Source organism: Taudactylus pleione, unplaced genomic scaffold, assembly GCF_031769625.1.
Source record: "Taudactylus pleione unplaced genomic scaffold, aTauple2 ptg000086l, whole genome shotgun sequence".
Lineage (NCBI taxonomy): Eukaryota > Metazoa > Chordata > Amphibia > Anura > Myobatrachidae > Taudactylus > Taudactylus pleione.
Genome location: NW_028284488.1, coordinates 12,638,449 through 12,661,173, shown reverse-complemented (window position 1 = coordinate 12,661,173; position 22,725 = coordinate 12,638,449). Strand labels below are relative to the sequence as shown.

General features: G+C 46.9%; 1 protein-coding gene across 1 annotated transcript in view; it reads right to left on the bottom strand.

The window, feature by feature from the left end:
• Positions 1-22,725, bottom strand: part of TASOR2 (transcription activation suppressor family member 2) — a 115,989-nt gene that overhangs the window by 12,426 nt on the left and 80,838 nt on the right. The window contains exons 18-20 of the mRNA XM_088468704.1: positions 21,052-21,177; positions 10,403-10,556; positions 9,916-10,021 (exon numbers count right to left, since the gene is read on the bottom strand). Coding sequence (XP_088324830.1) covers positions 9,916-10,021; positions 10,403-10,556; positions 21,052-21,177 — 386 coding nt within the window. The remainder of the gene's footprint in view (positions 1-9,915; positions 10,022-10,402; positions 10,557-21,051; positions 21,178-22,725) is intronic.

The following is a 22,725-nucleotide window of genomic DNA, read 5'->3' as shown; positions in this document are numbered from 1 at the left end:
AGTGGAGAAACCTGCACTCTCAAAGTGGCCAGACGGAGAAATTGTCTAACCCTGCCTGCAGAAAAGCCAGTATCTTTGAAATCCTGAACACCTTAGGATCATATTCCTTATGAGAACACCATACACCAAAAGAATGCCAAACTCTGTAATAGATGCGGGCAGAAGCAGGCTTCCGTGCTCTAAAGCATCGTTTGAATTACAAAACTGGAAAATCCCTTCGCTTTTAAGATGGAAGATTCAAGAGCTACGCCATCAAAGCCAGAAGGGGCAAGACCGAATGTTGGCAGGGAACCTGCGTTAGCAGATCCTGCCACAGAGGAAGAGGATACGGAGTGTCTATCGACAGATTCTGTATGTCGGTGAACCAATGACATCTGGGCCAAGCCAGGGCCACCACTGTTCCGCCTTACTGCTTGAATTTCCTGAGAATTCTTGGGAGCAGGGATATTGAAGGAAAGAGATACGCCAGCTTGAAGTTCCATCTTACTGCCAGTGCGTCCACGAAGGCTGCTGTTGGGTCTCTGGACCTGGCCCCGTACCTGGGTACCTTGTGGTTGTGGCGTGACGCCATGAGATTCATCTCTAGTAGACCCCATTTGTTTACCAGGAGCTGAACCACTCCCAGATGGCGAGACCACTCTCTGGCGTGTATGTCCGGCCGACTTAGGAAGTCTGCTTCCCAATTGAGTACTCCCGGAATGAATATTGCCGAGATGGCCGGAAGATGACGTACTGCCCAAACGAGAACATTTGTCACTTCCTTCATGGCCGCATAACTCCTTGTGCCTCCCTGATGATTGAGGTAGGCCACTGTAGTCGCATTGTCGGACTGGATCTGGACAGGCCTGTCCTGGAGCAGGTCCTGTGCCCTGACAAGTGCTTTGTATGCTGCTCGCAGTTCCAGAATGTTTATTGGCAGATGACTCTTGATTTGTCCATCTCCCCTGGAAGGTGTAATGACCTGTCACTGCCCCCCATCCGCGAAGACTGGCGTCTGTGGTGAGAAGCACTCAATTTGTAATCCAGAACGGGTGTCCCTTGTTCAGATGCTCCTTTTTTAGCGCCACCACAGGAGGGAGTGACGAACCTCTGGAGTGAGAAAGATCATCTGGGACCGTATTAACTGATGCTGCCCGTTCCACCTGGAGAGAATCAACCTTTGCAGAGGCCTGGAATGGAACGGAGCATACCCCACCATATCGAAGGTCGATACCATTGATCCCAGCACCTGCATTGCTGACAGAAAGGATACTCTTCGCTTGCGTAGCAGCATGTGTATCCGCTTTGAGAAGGCCAAAATCTTGTCCTCTGTCAGAAACACCCTTTGTGCCTGAGAATCTAGAAATGCTCAAAGATGTACCATCTGCTGTGTTGGAGAAAGTGATGTGCCTTTCTAGGCAGGCTATAGTCAGCTGAAGATGGTGTTGCAAATCCACCGGAGTCCGTGCCAATATCAGAAGGTCATCCAGATATGGCAGTATGCTGACTCCCTGATGCCTGAGATAAACCATCATGACTGACATTATTTTGGTAAATACCCGAGGAGCTGTAGAAAGGCCAAAGGGTAGAACCTGAAATTGGTAATGTTGCTGAAGGACAGAAAACTGTAAAAATTGCTGGTGGGATGGCATAATTGGAATATGCAGATATGCATCCTGAATATCCAGGGAAACCATGTAATCTCCCGGCTCCATAGCCATAAAATTTGGGAACATGGATAAACCTGTTGAGGGTTTTTAGATTCAGCATAGGGCGATATGCCCCATTTGGCTTCTGGACCAGAAATAGATTTGAGTAATAGTCCCAGTTCCTGTGTCCCAACAAGGAAGGGGTTATTACCCCTGCTTGTAGCAGGAAGTGATTGACTTCCTGAAAAGCCAAGGCCTTGTCCACATCTGATAGAGGCTTTGTGGCAAAAAATTTCTGGTGGGGATGTCTCCTGAAAGTGAGGGCATACCCCCGAGACACCACTTCTCAGACTCAGGCATTTGTAGTTGGAAGTTGCTTCCCGTATGTGGGAGATATTTATCATCTGTTCTCTGTTAGCATTTGGTAGAGAGTTTACCAATGCCTCAATCCATTCTTCAACAGCTTTGGCTACCCAGGCTCCAGCTATAGCTGGACGGGTAACAGCTCCAGATGATAAAAAGATTGAAGCCTGTCTTCAGGCAATATTTTCATCTGTGGAATCCCTCAGAGAAGACGCTGATGGAATAGGCAATGTAACATTTCTGATTAAATGCGTTACATGAGCATCCACAGTAGGAGGTACGTCCCACTTAGCACATACAGAAGGTGGAACGGATACAATGATTTTATTCTCTTAGCTACATAAATTTGCTTATCAGGGTTACCCCATGCCTCCTCAATAAGCTCAGTTAGCTGTTCAGACACAGGAAACTCTGTTTTGACCACCTTTCGGTAGGGATTAAACATTGGAGTCTTCTTACTATGTGCCGGTTCATTTTCCTGAATATCTAGCAGCGATTTAACCACCCTCACCAAAGAAGTAACATCCACAGTAGATGGATGATCCTCCTCCCCAGAAGTAGATCCTGAAGAGGAAACCTGTGCATCATCAGATTCCTCTGAATCCATATGTTGGGCAGACTGAGAAAGACAACTTGCATTTAGGCGCTTTAGTCATCACTGGTCTGTTATCAACAATAGATGGTGCCATACTCTGACTAGAATGGCATCAACATCCTTTATTGAGGAATGCATATGAGGTGTAAACATATGTGGACACCCCATCCAAGGAGGCATCATCTGAGTAGCCAAACAATCCACCACCTGCATCATAACCTGGGACAAAGAGGCACCCCAAGATGGTTCTTGTCCAACAACAGGTAAACCGAACTGGTGAGGTGGCTCTTTATAACAGACAACACACAAACCCTACTTTATGTCCTGTGAGGACACAAGTCGTACATGATTTATATGAAATCAGCACAGGTGGCTCCCCCTCCTGTTTTCCTTTATCTTTTAACATATTTAAGTAAAGGCAAATTATGTGACAGTCTTCACAAAATCTCAATGAATGTGAAGTACTCAGAAAGAAATAACAGTGATAGTTATATTTGACAGACAGAAATAAAAAAAAATAAGATCAGTCAGCAGCTAGCAAACAGTCACATACAACGCACATGTAATATAATTACAATTGGCTCTAAATCAACTACAGCAACGCAAAGTAATGGTAGGACATAAGAGCACCTTAACCAAGGGAGAGGTATACAGGGAAACCAACCGCTACTGGGCACACTGAGCGTGGACTGTGAGCATCTCATACACGTGGAGGGTAGGCAGAGAAACCCAGATGCGCAAACCCCTTCTAGGGACTGCGTCTTGGTCGGGGGAGGAGCAGCCGTGAGAGCACTTACCTCCCCTAAGCTGCATTAACCAGCCGGGTAAGCTGGCCTCGTGGCAGCAGATTGCGTCTGCTGCCGTTCCCCGGCGTCAGACGGTAGAGCCCCAGCTGGTGTAGTAAGGATGCGGACAATCCCTAGTCCTGACAGCAGTGTCTTCTGGTGCATCTGACACCAGAAGCAAGGACTGTCACGCGCGATTCCCCATAAGCGAAGAAATCGCCTTACCTGACATCTCCGAGCATCCGGTGCAGTCCGGGTCGCAGCACTGCTGTTAGCTAAGCTCAGTCGCGGCCCACCGAAATCACTAGCACAATTACTGATGTTGCGGCTGAGGTAGATGGAGTCGCAGTACGTGCGTCTTGATACAGACGCTTGATACTGCCAAATAAAAAAAAACTAAATAAAAAGTTAGGACTGACTGCTTGAGCAGTCCCGTTACAAAGGTGCGTCTGATCCTGCCGCATCAAACGAACAAACTGAAGTCCTATGGCTAGGGGCAGGGTATATATGGAGGAGGTCCCAGGGCATTCTGGGAGCCAAAGCTTTAACTGTTTGGTGCCTGGTCTTCCAACCATAATATCCCCATGGTATACCTGTGGATCCCTATGGACCCCGAAGAAGAAAATATAAATATTTTCCAGGGATACTATTCTATTAAAAGCATATCGTAGTACTATACTGGCTGCATTTTAGATGCCATGCTTAAGCTATTGCTTACAATTAATATATCAACTGAAAATATTTAAAAACCTCCCCATATCATCTTAACTGTGTTTTTGCACAGTAACGAACATGTTACACATGCATCATGGCTACTGGACGATCAAAGCGTGCAGCTTATAGACTAATATTATGCCACAATGCTTTGTACTAAAATGTACAGGAGTAACCTCTAATGCTTTAAATATGATTTGTGCCTGTAATTACCTAGTGGTACCTAAAACAAAAGGGCAATTGAATCTGGTGAAATGCAAGTTAGTGGCGAATTCGGGATGATACAGGGTGCCATTGCTGGCATTGCAACTTAAACTGCTCCAAAATTAATTGACCCAATAGTGTTGCTGATATCTGATACATATGCTTTGAAAACGGACCTTTAATCCATATGCAAAATTGCAGCACAGGTTTATTTCTGAGGTTTCATTACGTGATTTCAGGAAAAAGTAGTATTTAAAGTATCCGTAGTTGTTCCAATTTACTAAATACACAGCAGAGAGAGTTAACTCTCTTTCTTCGAAGTCCACAGGGAGACAATGGGGGGTAGGTGGTACCTGGAGGACCGGATACCAACAGCAAAGCTTTTTTCTGTCCCAGGATGCTCCGGTCCTTCCCCCCTATACCCGCCCACAGCCTAAAGGCAACTCAGTTTTGTTAACGAGCCCAAGGCATGAGCGGGATAGCAGAGAAGGAAGACTGGTACACTGAAGAATCACACTCTCACACAGAGAAGGAAACAAGTAACCAATAGAAGAAACCCATAGAAGCCAGGTGCGTCAGGGCAGGTGCCCTGTGGACCCTATGGACTTCGAAGAAAGAGTTAAGAGTAAGTTTTACCATAACTTTCCTTTTCATCTTCAGGGTCCAGAGGGCTCCAGAGGGAGACAATGGGGATGTCCCAAAGCAGTTGTTCAAGAGTGTGGACGCTCCTGAGCTGAGAGGAGAACCCGGCGTCCAAAGTAAGCATCCTGAGAGACAAATGTATCAAAGGCATTGAACCTAAGAAAGGTGTGGACAGAAGACCACGTGGCCGCCTTGCATAGTTGTTCGGCAGACGCACCATGAGGGACCCACAGAGCGGGTAGAATGAGCAGATAATGTAGCCGGTACAGGAAGGCCAGCCTACATGTAAGCCTGTGAAATGGTCAAGTGAAGCCATCTGGCCAGAGTCTGTTTGTCAGTTTTCCTGATGGAAAGAGTACGGTCCACGTAGATCTTCAGAGCAAGGACCACGTTGAAGGAGGCCTCACCTGCCGAGAGGTCTGGAAATTGAAAGCCGGAAATACAATTTCCTCATTAAGGTGAAATCGAGAGATCTCCTTGGGAAGGAAGCCAGGGTCAGATCAGAAATGGGGAACGACCAGAGAGTGCCCCTAACTCAGATACCCTACGGGCAGACGCTATAGACAGAAGAAAAAGTCTTCGCAGTGAGCCATGACGTCTACTGAATCCAAAGGTTCAAATGGAGTTTCCTGACATGCGTGGAGAACACCTGAGAACCACGGAGCCACAGGAGGAACAAAGGGAGGTTGTATACTGCAATTCTGCGCTGGAACCAAATGGACAGAGCAGACGTGCACTTTCAGAGAGGTCAGGCGGAGTCAAGAGATCCAATCCAGCTTAAAGTATGGCAAGGATTCTAGAAACCCTAAATACCAGAGGGTCATAGTTTCTGGTAGCACTCCACTGGAAATATATATGCCACACCCGGTGATAAATCCAGGCAGAGGCTGGTTTAAGTGCTCTGAGCATGGTTTGGACCACAGAGCTAGAAAACCCTGTAGACCTTAGGAGGGACGTCTCAAGAGCCAGGCCGTCAAAGACAGACGGGCCAAGTCCGGATGTAGACAGGGACCCTGAGACAACAGGTCCGGTCGTTGCGGAAGTTGGAGAGGAATGTCTATGGAAAGACATTGAAGATCGGAGTACCAATGGCGTCTGGGCAAAGCCGGAGGTACCAACAGGACTGTGCCTCCTTCCTGCTTGAACTTCCGAAGAACCCAAGGAAGAAGGGAGAGACTGGAGGGAAGAAGTACGCAAAATAGAAGGTCCACTTCACTGACAATACGTCCACAAAGGCCGAGTCGGGTTCCCTTGTCCTGCCCCGTACACTGGAAGCTTGTGGTTGTGTCATGAGGCCATGAGGTCCACGTCCAGTAGACCCCATTTGTTCACCAGGAGCTGAAAGACTTCTGGATGTAGAGACCACTTAGAGGCCTGCCTTGAAGAATATCCTGAGCCAGAGTGAGGGCTCTGTAGATTGCTCGGAGTTCCAGGACGTTGATTGGTAAGATTGCCTCGGCTGGAGTCCAGCGTCCTTGGAAGGAGAGCTGACCGTCACTGCGCTCCACCCGCGGAGGCTTGCGTCCGTGGTGAGGAATGCCCAGTCCGGGATCCAATAGGGGGGACCCTTGTTTAAGTGGGATGTCTGTAGCCACCATGATAGGGACAGGCGAACCTCTGGAGAGAGGACCATCGTCTGGGATCTGAGCAGATGGGGCAGCCCATTCCACCTGGAGAGGATCAGGTGTTGTAGGGGCCTGGAGTGGAACTGAGCGAACTCCACCATATCGAAGGTGGACACCATGGATCCCTAGTCTGCATTGCAGAGTGAATTGACACTCGGTGACTGTGGAGTAACCTGCGCACTCGGTGCTGTAGTGCAGAGATTTTGTCTGCTGTCAGGAAGATTCTCTGAGCCTGAGAGTCCAGGAAGGCTTCCAGATGCACCAATCTTTGAGAAGGGGTCAGGGAAGACTTTTTCAAGTTGATCAGCCAGCCGTTTGTAGAAAAACAATGTTTACCTGTAGATGGCGGTGAAGAATTTCTGGAGAGCTTGCGAAGAGCAAGAGATCGTCCAAGTATGGGAGCAGTCTGATCCCTTGATGACGAAGATAGGCCGCCATAACTGCCATGATCTTGGTAAAGACCCGTGGAGTTGTAGACAGCCCAAAAGGCAGTGCTTGAAATTGGTAATGTTGCTGTAGGACAGCAAACCAGAGATATCGCTGATGAGACGGCGCTATAGGTACATGTACGTAAGCATCCTGAATGTCCAGAGACACTATAAAAGTCCCCAAGTTCCATACCCTTGATAAACTTGTTCAGAGACCCGAGCTTGAGGAAAGGCTGATGAGACCCGTTGGGCTTCTGAACCAAGAAAAGGGTAGAGTAATAATCCATCCCTCGCTGTGACGACGGGACCGGAATTATTACCCCCGAGAGCTTTGCTTGGGTCTGATGGAGGTCCTGTGCAAAAGAACGGCTGGGGTCCTCCTCAGGAATGAGAGGGCATACTCATGGGAGACCACTTCTTGTACCCAGGTGTCTGTGGTAGTCTGACACCAGAACTGGGCGAACTGAAGAATTCGACCTCCCACCCTAGGAGCCCCCAGGGTGAGAGGCTCACCCCGTCAGGGTGAGGGCTAGTCCTCAGATGTGGTAGTTGGACGTCTAGTAGCCCAGGCCTGTTTGGTCCTAGGCTTGGAGGCCATTGTGGATGCCGACTGCCATGGAAAGGACTGACCTTTAGCTTTTCCCTGGGGATGAAAGGACCGAAAGGATGCTATCCAAGGCTTCGTAGTAGATGCAATGGGTAAGAACGCAGTCTTAGAATCTGCCAAGATAGTCACAATTTTGTCCAGTTCTGGACCAAACAGGATCTCCCCAGAGTAAGGCAAAGACTCCAAAGCCTTTTTGGAGTCAGAATCTGCTTTCCATGAGCGAAGCCAAATGAGACGGCTGGCTACCACGGAAGTAGCAGATGCTTTGGAAGCTAGGAGAGCAGTATCCAAAGCTGCTTCTCCTAAATAGGAGGCTGCATCCCTAATGTGAGAGATGTAGGACAACTGTTCCCGAGAAGCATCAGAGGGAAATGTGTCTTCTAGGGCCTCTGCTCACATCTCAGTTGATTTTGCCACCAAGGCCGTAGCCCTGGCAGGACAAGTAATAGCTCCTGTAAGAGAGTATATATATTTCAGGCATGTTTCAATACTTCTATCCGTAGTCTCCTTTAAGGAGATTGCTGTATGGATAGGTAAGGAAGAGATCTTAACCAGGCGTGTCAGGTAGCAGCCAGACTCTGCCTCCTCCATGGGTAGACGTACTTTCTACTTCAGTGCAAAGGAGGTCCTGGATTTGCAGGGCGTACATGTTGTGGCCATCCCATAGGGGAAACTACCGCAGGGACCGCTAGGTGGTCCACAATTTTTGCCAACACCTGTGAAAAGGAAGCCCAGAGGGTTCCTGAGGAGAGGCTGCATGGGCCGATGGACCCGGGGCCGTATAACAAGATGCACATAGACCATCTTGAATGAGATCCTATGAAGCTAAACAGGACTTACAAGAGGCCTGCTTGTTACCCTTGCATTTGCTAGACATAGCTGCAAGGATAGTATAGTGCACAATCTGGCACAGTGCAGTGAGCAACACAGATATATGTACAATATGGTACAGTGTAGTGCGCAAAACAGATAGAGTATGTGACAGCCCTCACAAATAGAGGTAGATGTAAGGTACAGTGAACCCCCTTATACCTCAGTATTCCAGGGTTATAGTGAAAGAAAGGGAAAGGTATAAGCTGGCAGTTGAGAAAAATAAACAGACAACATTGCTAGCACAAGTCACATACAATATAACTACAGTGGGCACTAAATTCAACTACACAGACCAGAGTGGCTGGTAGGAATTAGTGCTGTATAACCAGGCTAAAGGGAGACCAGACCCAGCGTTCCCGGAGACCTGAGGCAGAAAATGGCTGCCGCGAGTCTCTGAGGGGGCGGAGGGTGAGGGAGGAGCAGCTCAGGGGCGGCATGACCACAGTGGAATGGCGCCCTGAGCTGGGGGAGGGGAGCGTCTCCCCTATGCGGACATCAACCACCAAGTCCCTGGCCTCAGTTGTCCCCCACGCCAGTATAAAAGTTATGCCCTGGTGGTCTAATGGAGTCCAGGACGAACCGGTGTCTACATCAGCGCCTCCGGTCTGTCTCCTGAGATGGGAGGTAAGATTGCGCATAGACTGAATTAGCTTTACCTGTCCCCTTGAGTCCCGTCTGCAGTTAGGGGTACGAGGAAACCTGCTACCTAGGTCCCCTTCCCCCCGGAGCCCCGCCGAGAGTACCTAGCCAATGACTGGAGTTGCGGCGCCGCGTAGGGGTGATGGAGCAGCAGTGCAGACGTCCAGAGGACTATCTAGCACTGCTTGCTCTATTATAGTAAAAATAATTCATAGGATAAAGCTTGGGGTGCTTAAAAGCAGCCCCACTATATAATGGTGATCCAGCTCCTGCCAGACACCAACGAAACTGAGTTGCCTTCGGGCTGTAGGCGGGGTATAGGGGGAAGGACAAGAGCATCCTGGGACAGAAAAAAAAGCTTTGCTGTTGGTGTCCTTTCCTCCAAATACTACCTACACCCCCATTGTCTCCCTGTGGAGCCCTATAGACCCTGAAGAAGAAATTAGTTTAATTAGGTAAAGTTTTTGAGTATAGTTACCCTTTAAGAAAGGAGGCACAACATTTGTTACATTATTAATATGGTAATACTACTTTAACAATTTTAAGTAATCCTGGAACTGCATCCCAATACAGTTTGGTTTCATTTTTACATTAAAAGAGCCCCCACTTCCCTTCAAACAAACCACCGCCTACGACTTTCAAACACTGTCTTGGAAGATTGAAAGTCATAAATATGCAAAGAACATGAAGGCTAGCTCTGCTTTGTAGTATTATGTTGACTACTAGACAGAGCAGTGGGATCTAAAAGAAAAAATGATTACCCCATATACAAAACAAAGTTATAATAGTACAGATAGAAAAAAAAAAATAACCTTTTATCTTCTTTAAGTTTCCTGTTTTCCCTGTAATGAATTAGCCACTTCCAAGCTGAGGCTATGTTCATCTTCTCCATAACGGTAAGAATCTCCTTTAGTTTCTCTATAAAAAAATAAAAATAAATGCAGCATATACCATTAATTCCAAACAGTTTATCCTGTATGGTAATAACTTTTGTACAATGTGAGCACATCAAGCTTGTAAGAGTAGTGATATCATACAAACTGTATAAATTATAGGATGAATATAGTATTACCAAGCCTTGCCCAATACATAGCAGGTACCTGGCTGAAAGGTTTGACCCAGTATAGGATGCGAGAATCAGCTAATCCACTCACATCCAGCAATGTAACGCCCTAGTTGTCCAGCCTGCTGCAGAGTCCCGCAATATCACGCAATAAATACTGGTGGCAGAAGCAAGCTATTATCAAACTGTACCATACCAAACATAAAACCTAGAGAATAGAAATAATAAATACTAACCTAAAGTTATGTTTTCCAATACAGTTTTATCAGAAACCACAAATCCACCTGCTTTGAAAAGCTCCTGGTACGTAGACTCAGTAATATCTTCTGGGGCATCCACACCAGCAAAGGTTACATTTGGTAGAAGCTTTAGCTGCAGCAAAGATGGAATCTACAGACACAAAAGGATATACTCTAATATCTACAAGCTTACACATAACATTAACTCTGCAGATACTGAACAAAGTAAAACATAACTTGTATTATATTTTCAGTACTTGGGTTCTCTGCAGTATAGTATACTCATTATTATTATTATCAATCATGGTAATGTCCAAATCCTCTTCACGGAAAGGACCCTGACGTAATCAGCTAGTGTCCAGCGTCATTCCCAGTGTCCAGAGTCATTCCCTAGCATCCAAATGGGCATAGAGGGGGGATATAACCTTGTGACAAGCATAGCGATCCACCGAGCCCGCGTGGGGACAACTTTCTTCTTTAGGTGGGGCCAACTTTCGGTACTTGTGTATGTAAAGTACACAAGTACCATTTAAAACATTCATTGGGTTCTCTCTGCAATTAATCCGTTAAGTACACAAGTACCATTATTTTATCTAATAATGAATCTTTTTTTTTTGTTTAGTGATTCTCTGTCAAAAAAAAACAAAAACACAAGACCAGTACAAACATACAAATATTTGTATCATGCTTATAGAACAGGAAAAGGAACAACAAAATCCATGTAATGAGTGCTTAAATGATAAGAGGGACTTAAGCAGTCAAAATAAAGATCTTGATAGTGGCATTAGTGCAAATGTTGATCTATTTTATTTTCGTTAGGATGGAGATCAAGACAGTTCTCTTTTTTTGTAATATGTGAAGTCATTTTCTGACTCTACCTGCACTATGGGCCATATTCAATTTGAGGCGAAAAGTCAGAGGTCGGACTTTTCGCCATCATCGCCGTTTTTTCTGGGATAAAGTATCGGACGCGTGCCCGCTTATCCTTGTTCAATTTGGATACGGCGAAAACAGGACCTTGCGAAAAGTTAAGTATCGAAAAGTCCTGTCAGTTTTAGGGGAAATCATGCTGACATCCCCCAAAAGACGTTCTGCCATGGGGGATCACTATGGGTACCCCCGATTTGGTCTGCTGAAGGTAGTCAGGGTTTTTAATAGCCGTAGCAGGTGCATAAAATGCGCCAGTGAAGAACTGATAAAGAATAGCATTTATCTTTTTTTTGTTGGGGGAGGGGGAATAACTAGTCCCATCAAATTTGGGGTATATGAAAATGGGGACAAGCATATTTTTAAGTCCCTAAATTGATTTGGGAAAATTATTCAAAAATGCACCTACTGCCACCAGCCGCATTCTAGAAAACACCTGCCGCATACTTGGGAACCTCCCCGGGATCGATTTCGCTAGTTTAATTTTGGGGGTGAAAAAAAATATTTGGGGACAAACTTCTAAAGTACCTTTTTTGGGGTGTCCTGAGGAACTTTTGTAATATTTTTTGACACAGATTACTTTAAAGGGGACATTACAAAGGATGCAGGTTTTTTTTTTTTTTTTCATTCTGCACCCCTAAACCCCAAATTCTGCACTTTTTTTCACAACCTAAACAGTGGTGAAAATGTATCCCCGTTTTTTAAAAGACTTTTCACAGGTGTGAAAAGTCTTTTTTAAAAAACGGGGATACATTGAAATTGAATATGGGGATAAGTCAAACTGGCAAAAATGACGTCATCGGCGATAAAGTATCGCCGATGACTTTTCGCCCCATATTGAATATGGTCCTTAGTCTATATCAGACAAGTTATGCAGATGACATTTTGGGTATAGAGAGAAGCTAGATTAAATGGGCCCTTTTTCTGCCGAGGGCCATTTTATATATAACATTATTCGCGGGCCGATGCAGGCCACGCCCCCTCCATGTGACATCACACGGGGCGGGGCCACAATTGCCGGTGATTACAGTAATGCTCAGAGCATCCTGAGGATGCTCCGGGGAGCTGTAAGAGCACTGCTGTGACCGTCTGGAGGACGCTCCCGGCAGCACTGCTGCATAGATTCTGGCTGCAGGGTGCCATTCTAGGTACCCTGCTAGCCAGATGAGGCTAGCAGAAAAAAGTTTTGGGGGCCGTTTAAGGCCCTCGAAATAATTTGGACTGGCCCCCAAAACTTTTTTTCTGCTAGCCTCATCTGGCCTGAGGTTCCCCATCCCTGCCTTAAACCATAGTTAAAGCAGATAGGAATACATGCTAAACTGATGAATCACATAATGGGGCAAATGTATGAAGCTCAGGGAAGTGATAAAGTGGAGAGTGATAAATGACCAACCAATCAGCGCCTGTCATTTTTCAAACACAGCCTGTAACATGACAGTTAGGAGCTAAGTGGCTGGTCATTTATCACTCTCCACTTTATAACTTCTCAGAGCTTTATACATCTGCCCCAATGTCCCAGGCTGTTTAGAATGCGGAAGTCATATTTGTAACTGATGTCTTTAGGCTTTCTCACACATGAATTGAGGAACTTGCAGAACATACATGCACCCGGAATCTAACCAAAGGCGCAGCGGAATGTGCCAGCAATCTGACCTCTAAGAGGAAGTGTTAGGGTAGGGAGAGGATTAGCATACCGACCAACAAGTGTCGGTATGTTAACCATGCCGGGATCACGGCGCAAAGATTCTGACCGCCAGGATCCCGACTGTCGGTACTTCATACCGATTCCGTTAAATACATAACAAAATGATCTAATGGTGCAAATATCTAAGGTTCGATCACCAATTAGCTCTGTGGGCAATATGTGTAAATGTAAAGCAATAACATTATCTATTGGTGAAACATTTGGTTAAAATAACCAAATTGAATAAAAGGCCCTGTCCATATATGGACAGCTACAGTCAGTCACTTTAGGTTTGTTGAGAGAATGTATTTTCCAACAAGGACATGCTGAACTCTGTGTAAAGTAAACATCTTATCTGCAGCTTTGTGCAGCATTTACATGATGCAGTGCCCCAGTTTACACCTAACAAAGACGTGTGAATGTGTGCTCTATTTCACATGCTAATCCGAATATGAAATATTTAAACCTTTATAGAAAAGAACAAACATTTCTGTGCATACCAAACGACCAAGCCTTCCTAAATAAACAACAGATATTGATCCAGTTTTAAATCCTGCTGGCTTAACTCTGAAGAAATGCACATGAAGTGATTTTGTTTTTCTTTACTTCCTACTAAATTGTTGGGTTGTATCCAACATTTAGGAGGCAAAACACTGTCCAGAAATAGCACCTTTCAATTTCAATATTAGACCAGCAAAGTTTCAAAATCAACAGAGAGTAGCAGCTGCACAAGGCCTACATTCCTGAGAGGGTTTTTTTGGTGCTCCCCTACATGTTTGGTATGCAGTTACTTCTGCTTATGGAGTGACAACCTACAGTTTTGGTCTGCAGTTACTTCTGCTTATGGAATGACAACCTACAGCTTTGGTCTGCAGTTACTTCTGCTTATGGGGTGAAAACCTACAGCTTTGGTCTGCAGTTACTTCTGCTTATGGAATGACAACCTACAGCTTTGGTCTGCAGTTACTTCTGCTTATGGGGTGAAAACCTACAGCTTTGGTCTGCAGTTACTTCTAATTATGGAATGACAAGCTGCTGTGTCTAAATGGGCAGACTGATAATGGAGGGTCCACTTTACTTCTGTCCTGGTTCCCGAAGAAACTCTTATTGTCTGACATTATTGACAATACCCTGTGTAGAAGTATTCCTGGATGCTCACAGCCATTTGGTTTTGCTGGACAGCGTGTGCCGCGCTTTCACTGTTCGCTTTCAGTAACTTAATACACAGTGATCACACCTTCAATAGTCTTCATCTACCATCCAACAAACCCAAGCATTTGGCTTCTGGATGACCGGGTGCTTTTTCCAAATCAGATTAGACAGTTAAATCCAATTTTATGGTTTTACTAATGAATTCATCCTCTCAGTAACAAATATCCAAATCAGGAACATCACTGTGTGGGAGAAAGCGCAGTCAGTGTCTGCAGTCCAATAACGCTTCAGGGCTCACAGACCAGAATCTAAAAGGTGGGAACTAAATGTATAAGTTACATGCATTTACAGTGCATCCGGAAAGTATTCACAACGCTTCACTTTTTCCACATTTTGTTATGATACAGCATTATTCCAAAATTGAATAAATTAATTTTTGTTCTCAAAATTCCACACACAATACCCCATAATGACAACTAGTCAAAAAGTTTGAGAATATTGCAAATTTAATAAAAAAACAAAAAACTAAGAAATCACATGTACATAAGTATTCACAGCCTTTGCTCAATACTTTGTTGATGCACCTTTGGCAGAAATTACAGCCTTAAGTCTTTTTGAATATGATGCCACAAGCTTGGCACACCTATCTTTGGGCAGTTTCGCCCATTCCTCTTTGCAGCACCTCTCAAGCTCCATCAGGTTGGATGGGAAGCATCGGTGCACAGCCATTTTCAGATCTCTCCAGAGATATTCAATCAGATTCAAGTTTGGGCTCTGGCTGGGCCACTCAAGGACATTCACAGAGTAGTCCTGAAGCCAATCCTTTGATGTCTTGGCTGTGTGCTTAGGATCATTGTCCTGCTGAAAGATGAAGTCGCCACAGGCTGAGGTCAAGAGCGCTCTGGAGCAGGTTTTCATCCAGGATGTGTCTATACATTGCTGCATTCACCTTTCCCTCTATCATGACTAGTGCCCCAGTTCCTGCCACTGAAAAACATCCCCACAGCATGATGCTGCCACCACCATGCTTCACTGTAGGGATGGTATTGGCCTGTTGATGAGCGGTGCCTGGTTTCCTCCAAACATAACGCCTGGCAGTGTCGCCAAAGAGTTCAATCTTTGTCTCACAAGACAAGAGAATTTTGTTTTTCATGGTCTGAGAGTCCTTCAGCTGCCATGTGCTTTTTACTAAGGAGTGGCTTCTGTCTGGCCACTCTACCATACAGGCCTGATTGGTGGATTGCTGCAGAGATGGTTGTCCTTCTGGAAAGTTCTCCTCTCTCCACAGAGGAATGCTGTAGCTCTGACAGAGTGACCATCGGGTTCTTGGTCACCTCCCTGACTAGGGCCCTTCTCCCCCGATCGCCCAGTTTAGACGGCTGACCAACTCTAGGAATAGTCCTGGTGGTTCCGAACTTCTTCCATTTACGGATGATGGAGGCCACTGTGCTCATTGGGACCTTCAAAGCAGCAGATATTTTTCTGCACCCTTCCCCAGATTTATGCCTCGAGACAATCCTGTCTTGGAGGTCTACAGACTTGGACTTCATGCTTGGTTTGTGCTCTGACATGCACTGTCAAGTGTGGGACCTTATATAGACAGGTGTATGCCTTTCAAAATCATGTCCAATCAACTGATTTTGCCACAGGTGGACTCCATCCTTGAGATGTTCCTACAGCTTAATTGATCAGTGGAAACAGGATGCGCCTGAGCTCAATTTTGAGCTTCATGGAAAAGGCTGTGAATACTTATGTACATGTCATTTCTAAGTTGTTTTTTTCCTTAAATTAAATTTGCAAAAATCTCAAAAAAAAAAAAAAAACTTTTGATACGTTGTCATTATGGGGTATTGTGTGTAGAATTTTGAGGACAAAAAACAGGAGATATGGTAAGAACTTACCTTTGTTATCTCCGTTTCTACGAAGTCCTTAGGGTCCACAGGGATACCTTGGGGTATAGGTCTTGGCTCCACAGCCATGGGCACCACAGAGTTAAAGATGTCCTCCCAGGATGCACTGGGCCCCCTCCTATACCCCGCCCCCAGGCCAAGGCACCTCAGTTTTAATATCAAGCCATAGGCCGGGAGAGAGGAAAAAGGAAGAAGAAAGTCTGGAACACACAAGATTCACATTCTCATAGAAAAGGGAGACAGAAACTGGTGACCAGAACACCCCCCTACGAAAGCACAGGGCGTCAGGGCGGGCGCCCTGTGGACCCTAAGGACTTCGTAGAAACGGAGATAACAAAGGTAAGTTCTTACCATATCTCCTGTTTTCTACCTCAGGGTCCTTAGGGATCCACAGGGATACCTTGGGGATGTCCCAAAGCAGTATCCTTCAAGGGAGGGGACGCTCCTGTGCCGAAAGGAGAATCCGCCGCCCGAAGGAAGCATCCTGAGAAGCAAATGTGTCAAAGGCGTAATGCTTGGCGAAAGTATGGACAGAAGACCAGGTGGCCGCATTACAAAGCTGAAGAGTTGAGGCGCCACGTCGAGCTGCCCACGAAGGTCCCACAGATCTTGTAGAATGAGCTTTCACAGAGGGTGGCACTGGGAGTCCCTCGTGAGTGTATGCCTCAGAGATCGCCATGCAGATCCAACGTGCCAAAGTCTGTTTATTGGCAGGCCACCCCCTCCTATGAAATCCATATAGGACGAACAAAGAGTCCGATTTTCTCAAAGAACTGGTACGGTCCACGTAAATCCGCAGAGCCCGTACCACATCCAAAGAAGCCTCACCAGCTGAGAGATCAGATGAATTAAAGGCTGGGACCACAATTTCCTCGTTAATGTGGAAACTAGACACTACTTTAGGAAGGAATTCAGGACGGGTACGAAGTACCGCCCTGTCCGAATTAAAAATTAGAAATGGGGGACGACACGAAAGAGCCCCCAAATCAGACACCCTTCTGGCTGAAGCAATAGCCAGAAGGAACACTGTTTTTGCCGTAAGCCATTTCAGATCCACAGAACCCAGAGGTTCAAATGGAGGATCCTGTAGCGCCTTCAGGACCACAGCCAGATCCCATGGAGCTACCGGATGGACATAGGGAGGCTGGATGCGAAGGACACCCTGCATAAAGGTACGGATATCAGGCCGCGTGGCAATCCTTCGTTGAAACAAAACCGACAGGGCAGAAACATGCACCTTCAGTGAAGCAAGGCGTAGACCTAAATCCAAGCCTGCCTGAAGGGAAGCTAACACTCTCGATATTCTAAACTCGCGAGGATCGTACGCTTTAGGGCGACACCACTCAAAATAGGTATGCCACACCCTGTGGTAAATTCTAGCTGAAGCCGGCTTACGAGCATGTAACATGGTATTGACCACCGCTCTAGAGAAACCCTTGGACCTCAAGAGGGAAGCCTCAAGAGCCACGCCGTCAAAGATAGCCGACTCAAGTCCGGGTAGAGACAAGGACCCTGAGACAATAGGTCCGGCCTCTGAGGTAACAGCCAAGGAGTGTCGATGGATAGACACTGGAGATCCGAGTACCAACTCCTTCTGGGCCACGCCGGGGCCACCAGCAGGATCTTGCCTCCTTCCTGCCTGAACTTTCGAATTACTCGAGGCAGCAGGGAGAATGGAGTAAACAGGTACGCAAATTGGAAGTTCCACCGACAGAGCGTCCACCAGGAGAGCTCCCGTGTCTCTTGTTCGGGATCCGTACGCCCACAGCTTGCGGTTGTGTCTGGAGGCCATGAGGTCTATTTCGGGAAGACCCCACTTGTCCACCAGGAGTTGGAACACCTCCTGGTGAAGAGACCATTCCCCCGGGTGTACATCGTGGCGGCTGAGGAAGTCCGCCTCCCAGTTCAGCACACCCGGAATGAAGACGGCCGAAATGGCCGGCAGATTGCCTTCTGCCCAAGTCAGAATGCGGGACACCTCCTTTAGAGCCGCTTGGCTTCGAGTTCCTCCCTGACGATTTAGGTAAGCCACCGTGGTGGCGTTGTCTGACTGAACCTGCACAGGTTTCCCTAGCAGGAACGGTCTTGCATGTTGCAGCGCCCTGAACACTGCTCGAATTTCCAATATATTGATTGGCAGGTTCGATTCCTCCGACGTCCACCGGCCCTGGAAGACATGTGGGCCTGTCACAGCGCCCCAGCCCCGAAGGCAAGCATCCGTTGTTAGAAGGACCCAATCCGAAATCCAAAACGGACATCCCCTGCTGAGATGAGACTTTTGTAACCACCACGTCAAAGACAGGCACACTTCCGGAGTGAGCCTGATCATCTGCGTCTTTATTCGACGGGGATTTCTGTCCCATGGTCTTTTTGGGACCTGAAGGTCTCGGAAAGGACTGAACCCTAGGTTTTCCCGGAGGGCGATAGCGCCGAAAGGACGGATTTTTAGACCCAGACGGAGTCGGGGCTGAGGGTAGACACGCAGATTTGGCAGCCGCCAACGTGTCTACTATTTTGTCCAAGGCTGGTCCAAACAGGACCTGTCCATTGTAGGGTAAGCATTCCAAGCCTTTCTTGGATTCAGCGTCCGCCCTCCACGAACGTAACCACAAGGAGCGTCGCAGAAATCCTAGAAGTAAGCAGGCTCAAATCCAAAGCTGCTTCGTTAATGTACGTAGCGGAATCCCGAAGGTTACCCACTAACATAACCTGTTCGCTGGTACCCTCAGAAGCGAATGATGTCTCCAAAGCGTCCGCCCACCTTTCCATAGCCTGGGCCACCCAGCAGACAGCCATAGCTGGTCTAGATGCTCCTCCAGCAAGGGAATAGATGGACTTAAGACACACCTCCACCTTACGGTCTGTAGTATCCGTCAGAGAAGACATAGACGGCATAGGCAAAGTTGCGCTCTTTACTAAGCACGTAACGTGAGAATCCACCTGAGGAGGAGACTCCCATTTAGTGAAATAATCTTCCGCAAAGGGATAAGTACGTGCCAGACGCTTGTGAGGTTGAAATCTTTTTCCTGGAGATTTCCAGGCCTCCTCCATGTGATCAACTAGCTGACCAGATAGGGGGGGAAAACTGCTGCAGCTCCTTTAACCTCTTTAAAATAAGCATGAGTAGGCGCTGCAGGTAAGTTGTCGTCAGTAATTACCATGGCCGCGCGGACTGCCCATATGAGGCCTGGAATGTAAATACTAGACTTAGCCTCTGCTTGAGGAGTGTCGGTGTCCGACAAATCTAGAATTTCGCCCTCATCAGACGACCCGTCATCCTCATCATCCTGAGCGGATGGATATGACAATAACGGTCTTTTAGCAGGTCTGGATTGATCCTGCTGTGTGCTCACCACCCCAGAATCAGACAAAACTGGGTCAGCCTGATTAAGGACCTGTTGCGGGGGGTACTGCATTACTATCGGTCCCGGAACTCCCAGAACAGGAGGCGGGACTACCGCCTGCTGTGCCAACCCCAATTGTGGAAACGTAGGAGGGGCTGCAAGCCTATTTACAAGAACAGTCAGGGCTTGTGCAAAACAAGCCCAAGGTGGTTCCTGAGAGGTGCTGGGTACAGCAGAGTTACCAGGGACAGCCAAACATGCAGCACATAACCCATCCTGGAGTACCGCCCCCTCCCCCACACCTGCTTTACATCTGGAGCAGGAAAATAGGAGAGGAACAGAGTCCTCACTGGACATAGTGGTATGTGACTCTCCTCTCACAGAAATAAATCATAAACTGTGAGGTAAATTCCTACCCTGACAGTACTGGCACTGAGAGGGCTGGTCAAGAGGAAGAAATAGCGATAGCTAAAATGGCTGACAGGAGAAAAATCAGGCACACAGAGCTAGCATAAAGTCACATACAATGCAGAAACGCTGCACTAAGTGCACTATCACTTACACAGACTTACAGCCTGGCAGTGATAGCGCTACATACGCTGACCTTTACTGGAGGAGAGGTATGTAAGGGGCACCCCAGGCTCCGCACCCTGTCACCACAGCGTCTGCATAAAATGGCCGCCGGAGGATGAAGGGAGGCTGGCCTGAGGAGGATCACTGCCTCAGCCCGCCAAAGCCTTAATGTAAGGCGCCGACAGCAGTGATGGGGAGGAGCCTCCTGTGCGCTACAGGGAAGGCATCCTCCCCTGGCAGGCCATTAACCCCCCGGGATGCTGGAGCGTGTTCCGCAACGCTCCTGCCCCGTATCCCTGGTGGTCTAGTGGAGAGCGCAGGCATCCGCCTGGCTCCACTATACTGCCGTCCCCAGGGAGCCCCCAGCCCTGGGGACGCCGGACTGTGATTCAGCGGGCGCCTACCGCAGACGCCCGCTGCTTACCTGCTGCCCCCCGTAGGTCCGGCCACAGTCCCAGGCCCCCGGAGGTTCCGCTAGCAGGAACCCCCAAGAGCCCGCCGAGCTCCCCGGATCACTACCGGTGGTCGGCGCTGGCGGGGGTGTTGGAGCGGTAGCATGGACGTCCGCTGGACAGTCCTATGCTACCGCTCTTGAAGATCTTCAGGGGCTGTTACACAGCCCACCTCTGCGATGACCCAGCTTCCCGGCCGGGCACTTACTGAAAACTGAGGTGCCTTGGCCTGGGGGCGGGGTATAGGAGGGGGCCCAGTGCATCCTGGGAGGACATCTTTAACTCTGGTGCCCATGGCTGTGGAGCCAAGACCTATACCCCAAGGTATCCCTGTGGATCCCTAAGGACCCTGAGGTAGAAATCAATATTATTCCATTTTGGAATAAGGCTGTAACATAACAAAATGTGGAAAAAGTGAAGCACTGTGAATAATTACAGATGCACTGTACTTGCAAACTCCAACTTCTTTGACTGGGCTCACACTAGGGAGTAGTAGGTTAGAGGAGTAAAGCATTGACTTGTTTCTTTTTTTATTTCCTTGTAGAAATGACTCTTTTGTACCATTAAGAATGTATTTCTGGTAAGAAAAAAAAACACACCATACCTTGTTTATATTAGAAGATATATCTTCATTCCTTGTGATGACTAACAGCTTACTTGACTTTGCATGTTCACCATGACAGAAATCCTGTGGCTCAGTTGGAGTGTGGCCATCCTTTATCATTAAGTTCTGTGAGGAAAAACAAACCACAAAACAGATGTTACTAACTTATCACATGAAGCCCAACCATTTGGCACCAAATGGTCATATCAAGAAACTAGCAGAAAACACATAATTTCATGCATTGAGGGCGGTAGTACCTACAAGAAGTTCTTATATTCTTATGACTGGGTCACAAATGATGTTTGTAAATCAGCTTTAATACCTGCTCAGATTTTTATCATTAATATACTTTTACCAATGTCTACAATGTAAATGTTACCATTCTTATGCAATGAGTGGTATTGTTATCTTATTTGTTGATCCACCCTTGTATAAGTATATTTAACTGGTACATATACATATGATCAGTAGTATGGCCTTGGTACAGATTCATTTCCACATGGTCCTCATACTTGTCTAAGCATTTGTTCCAATAGTACACCATGGCTTCTATACCAGCATAAAAGAAATCAGTGTCAAGCGCCAGGACATGACAGTTTGCTGAACTTCACAGTCTGTTGTGAATCACCTTCCACCCAGGTGCTTCCTCAATGGTCCAAAGAGATAGAAATCACTTTGTGTCAAGTCAGGGCTGTAAGGAAGATGGTCCAGTACCACCCAATGGTAGCGATGTAACAACTCACATGTGTGGTTGGCTGAGTGTTGCCTGGTGTTATCGCGCAGCAATACGACGCCTGTTTGCAGCAACCAATGTAATTTTCAAGGAATTCTGTGTCACAATAGCAGATAGCATTCACAGTATCTCCCTTGGCACACCCTTGTGTTCTCATAACACTGTCGCCATGACCTTCTTTGCTGATGGAGTTGTTTTGAATTTCTTTGAAGGCGGGGATGATGTGCATTTCCATGTCATGGATGCTTGCTTCATCTCCAGTGTCACATGATGCACCCATGTTTCATTGCCTGTAACAATACACTGCAGGAACTGCACTTCCACCTCATGGTACCGTGTCAAAGGCACAAGAGACATTCCCATCCTATTGGCCTCGTTAACTTCTGTGAGTTGCTTCGGTACCCAGCGTGAACACTTTTTCCTGTACCCCACTTGCTCATGAACTATGTTGTGCACAGTACCCACTGAGATGTTCAGTTCATCAGCAATATCACTAACTTGAATGCATCTGTCCTGAATCAGACCTTCAATGCTGCACAAATTGTCATCTGTGGTAGACGTGTTTGGCCAGTCAGATCGCTGCTCATCTTGAACGTTTGTCCTGTTATCAAAGGCAGTGCACCAAACCCTAACCTGTTTCCGTGACATGACGTTATCACCGTACAACTCAACAAGTTGATGATGAATTTCAACTGCTGATGTGCCCTTAGATGCAGAAATCTGATCACACTAAGCCCTCAATGTGTGACCATGTTTCCACCAGCCCCACCATCTTACAGCTGATGTTGGGACAGTATAAGTGATATGAGGCGCAGTCTAATGGCTGTGAGGGGAAGCAGTGGTCTCCCTGCTCTGGCCTGGTGGGAAATTAGAATGAGATGGAGAACATTACACATGTGAGTGTTGTTACCTTACTTAATTAATCACCCTTGGACATTGCA